Source organism: Pseudopipra pipra, chromosome 6, assembly GCF_036250125.1.
Source record: "Pseudopipra pipra isolate bDixPip1 chromosome 6, bDixPip1.hap1, whole genome shotgun sequence".
Classification (NCBI taxonomy): Eukaryota; Metazoa; Chordata; class Aves; order Passeriformes; family Pipridae; genus Pseudopipra; species Pseudopipra pipra.
In genome coordinates, this window is record NC_087554.1 from 8,788,733 (window position 1) to 8,797,083 (window position 8,351).

An 8,351-nucleotide genomic window follows, 5' to 3' on the forward strand; every position below is an offset into this window, starting at 1 on the left:
GCTATATTCTGTGAATCTGAAAAGTAAAATACATGTCCATGTATTATAACTGAGTACTCAAATCATACTGTACACGTGCTTTGTTTACTAACTGATAAAGATGATACACAGCTCTCCCACCCAGGATTTAGGGATGAGGATTTTATGACCTTAGTGTAGTAGTGGTACAGTTCTGGAGTCTGTCTTCACATGTAAATAGACAGTGGAGGAAGGAAGACTTACTGGGCAAGCAAGATGTTTATATTCTATTCTAAACTTGGCAAATACACAGGGTTATGATAGCAAATCTCAAGGGCAATAGTGGGAGAGCACATCTGGTCTTCCAGGCAGCCTGTGGGTAATCTCTGTAACTGCAGCAACAACCACATTGCCCTCTGCATCTCTGAGCCACAGGAATAAATCCTACCTGAAAGCAGGTGTAACCATACCCAGAGATTTGGCTGAAACTTATGCTAGGATGGCTGGTTTCTTCCACTCGAATTAGAGTGTGAATCTTAGTGGGTGGCTTCCCGGACATCCCTATGCATGCATCTTGATGAAGACATGATAAACCAGATTTGGTGTCAACAAATTCCCTTGGAAATATTTATTTAAGTTGAAGCTGCATAGTTTATTGCAGTCATAGGGTGTTCCTGGGAAAGGAATTGAGCAGGCAGAACCTTGGTATATTTAGAGAAGCAATGAAGTTTCATGATGGAGTTGTTGGGAGTACAGCCTGCTAAACATATCAGTCACTCATTTTTGTAGGTTTTGTGCCTGGAGATGTTAAGAAAGATTGCATAAACCATGAAAAGAAAGGTGCATTATGCTAAAAACCATGGTAACAACAGCTAAAAACTGAATTCAAGGAAGCAAATGTAAGGGGGAAAAAAGCCTTTTCTCTAATGATTCAAAGTTTTGATGAAGATCAGCTGTTATGAGGATCAAGTCGTAAAGGCTAAGTCCTTGTATGTACCTGAAGGCTGTACATGTTTATAAGGACAACTGCAAATCTTGCCTTCTCCAGCATTTCAAATCATAGAGATGATTTGAAAGAGCATCATAGAGATGCTCTTTTCAGAGAGTGGGAGCCTTACAGACAACCAGTGGCGATCACATTCTCACAAAAAAACCCCCCAAAACCCCAAACAAAACCCCAAAAAATTACCATTCAGCAAAGTTGTTTCACAGCTCTGTCTTCTAATTTATACCTGAAAATCTCAGCTATTAATCATGTCTACTCTTTTTTTTTTTATTTATTTAATAGGAAATACGGTACCAGCAGTGTTTGCCATACCAGCAGCAAACCGACCTGGCTTCACGGGCTATTTCATCCCGACACCACCCACCGCATACAGGAACCAGGCCTGGATGCCCTATGCTGGAGAGAGTGAGCTGCCAGGGCAGTGGGCAGACTCTGTAAGCATCCCTGCTTTTCTGACTGCTTATGTTTTCTGTGATTCACACAGGAGGTGTTTTAAGCCATTCTTAAGTGGTCAGGAAAGAGTCTGATAAGGATAATTTTTCCTCGAATGGGAATAATCTCTAGTAGTGAAAAGCCATAGGAGAGGGCACGGATACTTCAGCTGGCCATCCCATGGACTGTGAGCAAGGTCTTTAGGGAGTGAAATCATTCACTAGGTTAGGGTCAGGCACCTGTTTAAAGTTGGCGGGTTAGATATAATTTTTCTTTCCCAAGACAGAGGTTAAATATTTGGATAGACACGTGACAGGAGAGGGTGATGCTGCCTCTCAAGGTGGCCTTGTGCTGTTTGAAATTTGGGGAGCGTCTTTGCCTCCTGAAGGCTTCTCTCCAGACAGCCAGAACCCTAGCTCTGCACTGCTGTGCAGTGTTTCAAGTTCTTCTGCAGGCTGGAGTGACAGATCATAAATTAAATAATTAATTGCACAATCCTAGACTGGAACAGATGTAATTTTTAGCCCAAAGTAAACCTACATTTCAAAGAATTGAAGTTGGAATATCCTAAAATGAATTGCAGTAGTTTGTCATGTTTGAAACAATTTCTCAAATGTAGGGCTTTTTCTCCACTAGGGAAAAAAAAGATCAATTCTGCTGTTTGAGCTCACATCTGGTATTTATGCAGAACCACTTTGGCTAAAAAGACTGGGAGATAGATTCTATTTCTTTGTGCAAATCATTAACAGAATATTTTAGTGAATCGCAGTTGAAGGCCAAGTTGGCTTTGAGCAACTAAGCAAGAGACAACATGGTCACATAAATGTTCCTGGGGGCAGCTGTTTGTTGTCAAACTTTTATTACTGCTCCTGATGCCTGTGAGGAAAAGAATTCAGTATGACTTTGAGATGCAAGTCTGAATTTGTAGGCAGAACTGTCAAGAAAAAAAAAAGATGTTCCTCTGTAAGCTGAGCACACCTGCTGGAGTGCCCTGACATCTGGAGGCTTGTGATGCTGTTGTTTAGATTTCCTTCCCAGAGCTGCCTTTTAAAGCATGAAAAAGCCTATTTTCTTTTTTTTTATTGTTGTTGTTTTGGTGTTTCAGGGTTTTGTTTGTTTGTTTTGTTGTGTTTTTTTTTCATTTGTTTGTTTGTTTGGGGTTTTTTGTGTTTGAGTGTTTTTTTGTGTGTGTATTTTTAACCTTACTGACATTTTAAATCCAGGAGGCCTGCTGTATCATAGCAATTTTTAAGTTTTACTTTAAGAACTAAAAAAGCCACAAAACAGATAAGGAAAGCTATTTTACTGTCTTCCATTCTTTTTCCCCTTTTGTATCCCTACTCTTGGCTGCAGTCTCATGAAAAAATAGTCAGATATCGCTTGCTAAAAGTGGAGACTGAAAACAAACTGGACAAAACTGGAAAACAAGTCTCCAGCTCCAAGTTCCTTCCTCTGGAAGGAGAAGAGTGTCACCTTGTTGTGGGTCTCCTTGTCTTCAGGGAAAGAGGTGGCACAGTTAGTGCCAGTGGACTATACACAGAGGAATGGAGAGGGATGCAAGAATCTGTCTGAAAAATAGCGGTGACTATAGAATTCAAAAGAAACAAATGTCCCTTTAACTTCACTTACCCATCCCAGAGCGTTAACAACTTCTTATTTCTCAGACTTTCATCCCTCTAGCGGCATTGCAGAAGAGGTAAAAATGTAAACCCAAACCACTGCAGTTTCTACAATGAATTTTCATCTCCCAACGAATGCAATTCTGTCAAGAAATTGTCTTTATTTGAAAATGATTACTAGAGGAACTAGTGATAGTGTTAACGACATAGCATGGTCAGAAAGCCTGAATAAAAGTGAAAAGTATAAACATCTAAAGTAATAATCAGGGTTAGAGTTTCTGGATGTGTCCTGGTTTCTGAGCCTTTATATTATAGCTTGATCATACTTCCAAGATTTTCTTAGAGTTAGCAAGAACAGAGGCTTAATATCTGTAAGAAGAAAATTAAAATTCTTTACTTTTCATGCATTTTTACTAGCCTGGACTGTTAAAAAGGGAACAGAGGAAACTTAATTTACTATAATATGTTATTTTCTGAGTTAAATGGTAAGTATTGAAGCACTAAGTTTTTTGGGAGAAGGCACTTACCTTCCAGACTGCTGGATGCTGCTTGGTGAAATCAGTAACCTGGTGACCTCTAGTGGTGTGTTCACATGTTGTCCTACTGAAATCATCTTTTGAATAATCTGTTGTAAACTAAACAGAGGTGCCTGCATCTAATGATCACTTTCATATCATGCCTGCTTCCTGTGTTTTGATTCATCATTCCGTACTGAACGTGTTTGACATTCTCTTCACTGCTTGATGGATATCCAAGATTGCAAAGAGCATCTGTAAATCCTAGTGGTCAAGGCTTTAAACATAAAGCCTGCTTTAAAATTAAGGGCTCTTTTATACTCTTCTGGAAAATATAAATACTATTTTTATTTAATGTGTTAAAATCTTCTGAGTACTGTGAAGACTGGTATCGTGGTTCATGGATTTGTGGAAGAAATTTAATCTCACTCAGTGACTAAAGGGCCTACATTATTATTTTAGTTTTAGCTGGTGTAACAGGGGGCTGAAATCAGAGAAGTTACAACAGAGTAAAACTGTGAATCCCCCATGTGATTCTTTTAAATGTAGCCAGAAATCTTGATACTTCTGAGAATCAAACATTCTTTTCAGTCTTGAGTTTCCAAGTTGGCATACCTGAGCTTATCTCCGTTGTCTGGATCTACTGCATTCCTACCAGGAAAAGTGAGACCAGAGACTTGACTGACTTGGATTAGACAGTGGCTGCAAATCAGAAAACTCTGCTTTTCCGTTCCAGGCTTTTTGGTGTCCTGAAATGTAGTCATGCTGTCTGTTTAAAACTGAAATGTTCAGGAGGAATGGTAAGCAGAGAACACACTTTCGGAAAGAAACTTTTCCTTCTGACTTTTTGAGGTGATGATAAACGAGGATAAAGTGTTTCCCCTGCATGGTGGTGTTTTTGCTGCCACAGCTGGGAGTTGAGTACGTGGTACATGGACATGTGCATAAATGGCACATGCAAAATTAAACATTTGTAAACAGAAGCTTAGGATTATGAGGTTTGCATTCCCTTCGTATGGTCCTGTCTGTTACATCTGACTCTGGCCCAGGGAGGTTTGTGCTACCTGGCAGGTGACACCACAGATCAGTTGTTCTCTATAATTTTGTATAATTACAATTCTCTACAGGTTCCACTTCCTGGGTACATCGAGGCTTATCCGAGGCCCCGCTACCAACACAACTCCCCGTCACGCCTCCCTCGGCAGTACAGCCAGCAGGCAGGCATGCATCCCAGCCTGGAACAGGCTCCTCTGCCATCCACAGCAGCTTCCCAGCAGAGCCTGACAGAAAACGACCCCTCTGATGCACCTCTCACCAACATTTCCACGGCTGCCCTCGTAAAGGCAATAAGAGAAGAAGTGGCCAAGCTGGCCAAGAAGCAAACCGATATGTTTGAGTTCCAAGTCTAATGTCTTTTGTGCACAGTATTTGTACCTTGCAACCTGGGGTAGCCAAGGAAGTGACTGCTTTAATTTTCAGTTACAAACTTGCTGCGAATTGCGCCGAAGTGATGGCATTTTAATCTGTCTGAAAAGTCAACTCTATGAAATGACTTAGAGTAGAGCAACAGGACTCTGAAGATACGTAATCCTGCTTGCCAGCTAAGGAAACGCTGCCAGGAAACTGTTTCGTGTGGATAAGATTGACCATATGCAATTGTTTGTCACTTAGCTCTTGTATTATGAGCCATCATCACCAGAGATGCTGCTGAACATGTCTGCTCCACACGATGTTTCATTTGCAGGCCCAAAGGCAGAGCTGCTGAAAATAACTTCTGCATGTCAAAGCTTTGATTAAAGAAGAAAATGCCACAGAACGTGGTTGGCTAAAGGCCACGGTCGGTGTGGTGGTGGCCATGGTAATTGTTTGCTGCAGGACATTGTATAAGGGATGCTGATCTCAGCTATGGGGAGTCATTCAGCCTTTTCATTCCAGAGACTGCATTCAAAGCAAAAGAATTCAAGATGAGTAAGTAATACAAATAAATGTCCTGTAAATAGCTCCGATTCTCTTCATCCTATTAACAGTACAAAGAAGTGAAACAAGAGAGGGCTGTGAAGAAGGTGAATGATATTTTGATAATTGGTGGCTACCTTGTCCATCAGTGCCACCACTTAGTTATGGAGGAGACTTTTTTCAGTGTGAGAGAATACAGTGCACAAAGGGCCAACAAAGGATATTGGTGCTAAAAGCTTCCAAGAGAAACGAAAAAAGGTTATTCGTGTTTGCTCTGTAATCAGACTTTTTCACTCTGAATGCATGTGAAGCTGGTAAACCTGAGACCTTTAACTTTTTCCAACCTGGAAAAAATGAATACACCTGCTTGGACAAGAAAACCTCTGTTCAACACAGTTCTTTTTTTCTCTTTCTTAAACAATGCTATCTACTAAAGTGATGCCAGAAAGTGCTACCCGAAGCTGCAGTTGATGACACTGGAACAGTGAATGCGCACCTAGGAAGTTCTGAATGTAGAGGACTTAATTATTATATTAACATGTAAATAATTTAACAGTTACATGGATTAACAAAAATACTAATGTTCTGTGAAAAAGAGAGCATTGCCAGAAATTATGCTGACTTTATATTGTGCAAGATAAAGGTCACTGATTGTTGAACTGCATTGTGGTATGAATCCAATCCCAAAAGAATATCAAACCAGTTGAATGGGACAGTAGTTAATATTTTGCAGTTGTACAAACTAGTTGGAGATCATGAAAAATTGTTTTCAGTTCCTTCAGCAGTTTAGCTTTGGGAACTGAAGATGTTGCAAAATTTGTTGTGTTGGGCGTGTTTGATGTCAACTGGAATTAAAGGTAATGTCCTTCATTTCAGTAAGTTATTTAGTTATTCTCAATTACTATTTTGTCTGATCATTTCATTTCCCTGAGTTTCTTTGGTCTTTACTGATGTGAGGAAGGGAACTTGGTTTAGCTTTTTGGCCACCAGTAAATTGAAAGAAGGAGAGAGAAGACTAGAATACAGGATAGAAGCAGAAATTTGATAAAGCACAAACTTTTAAAGCAGAGCTATTTTTCCCCTTATAATGATATTACAAACCCTTACTGAGACTGTGATACATAGTTATCCTAGAATATACAGATATCTTCTGCTCCAATACCTTAAATATTGCAGAAGCCTTTGGAATGCTAGCTAATCTTTCAATAAATGTGAAATTTCATTTTTATTATTTAAAATCAGATATAAATAAAATGTATTTTTGTAATTTGTATGTATATATGTGCTGTATATTTTAATAAGTGACTAGTCTGCTATAGTCAGAAAATTTCCATAAACCGAGAAGAAAAAAAAAAAAGGAAAAAGAAAGGAAAAAAACTCTGGTAATTTTAATGATTGATTTAAACATGCTATGTCCGGAGTACAAAAATATACATTTGGGTGACTTGGATACTAAACAACCAAAGAAACTCAATCTTTCATATCAATACAAGTCTAGTAAAGACCAACTGCTGTCTCAGTTACCTGTCAGCTAAGTAATACTGATCTCATCAGTGTAACAGAATACAGCCAAATTGTGTTGAATTAATAGCTGCCTGAGAACATCACACTTTAGAATAGCAACTTAAAAATACTGGGCCAGACTCATTGTGCCATAAAAGGGCTTGTTCTGGTTGTCTTCAGTGGGAGCTTCATGCACTGAGAGCAAGGCTGAGTTTCTCTTTTGGGCTTCATCTATACATAGGAATTTCACTAGAACCCCTTGAGCCAGGATTCTGCTTATTTTTCTGTCATTTGGATCACTGTAACATAAGTGCAGACATAATGGAAGAGCAGCTCACTTTTATTTAGCCTAAGCTGGTTCATAACTGGCTTAACCTAACTTGGGAAGCAAAATCCACTCCAAGTCACATCAGCCACATCTCGCATCAGCTTTATTATCTCAGCTTTTCAACGATTCTTCTATTTAGCCCAGTGAAATTTTGCAAGTAAATAGGCCCTTCTATGCAATGGGAGTGAAATGAGCTGTGAAATAAATTTCTGTGTCTTAGACTCCTGTTTTGCAGCATTATCCTAAAGCTGCAAGTCTGGAAGCCGCAGCGATCACGTGGATGGACGTGCTGAAGCCACAGAGCTGGGAAGGGTAATGTTATGATGTATTGCCCAAAAAAAGTCACAGGAGGTAGGACATACCAATTTTAAACACCACCTTTGGGACACTTAGCTCTGTGTGTAAATCTGTTCCCACTCTTAAATTTTAGTGAGTTAATAGTTCTGTTGAAAAATGTGGGAGGGTAAAGTCTCATATATTTTACATGATGAGTCATATATCTTGCCATTAAAATTGATTAAAATTAAATTTAAAATTAAAATTAAAAATTCTGGCAATTACAGAGATGTACAGGGTTTGAGTGCCTGTAGAAAACAGGAAAACCCCAAACAAAAGCATTTAAATAGCCTTCTAGAAAGACAAACCATTTCAGTGAAGTTAAACAAAGTACTCTTCTACTAAGGAAGACCAGTTAGACTTTTAAAGTTAATTTTGTTTGGTATTGTTATCAATGATGTGCAGTCTATTGAACATTTTCTGAACCATCACTCTGAAACCATTGTGGTGCACTTTATTCACAAAACCATCTTACCTTCTTCATTCATAATGCCTTTTTATCCTGTTTGTAATAAGTTTCTGTATTTTTTTTTTTTAAGTACAAAGTAAGATTATATCAAGACAGTAAGGACATTCCTGGGAAAGAAAAATCATGCTGTAATATCTATACTGTCTGAGCACAAAGCAATGATAAAGTGAAAATATAGTGTACAAATAATTTGTAATATAATAAACATTTTGTATGGCTACAATTACAA

The 8,351-nt window shown here is 38.8% G+C and overlaps 1 protein-coding gene across 1 annotated transcript in view; it reads left to right on the forward strand.

Moving 5' to 3' along the window:
- KIAA1549L (KIAA1549 like) overlaps positions 1–8,351 on the forward strand; it is a 130,498-nt gene extending 122,147 nt beyond the window's left edge. Inside the window, exons 20-21 of the mRNA XM_064657241.1 lie at positions 1,247–1,398; positions 4,658–8,351. Of these exons, the coding sequence (XP_064513311.1) occupies positions 1,247–1,398; positions 4,658–4,939 (434 nt within the window). The 3' untranslated portion in view covers positions 4,940–8,351. The remainder of the gene's footprint in view (positions 1–1,246; positions 1,399–4,657) is intronic.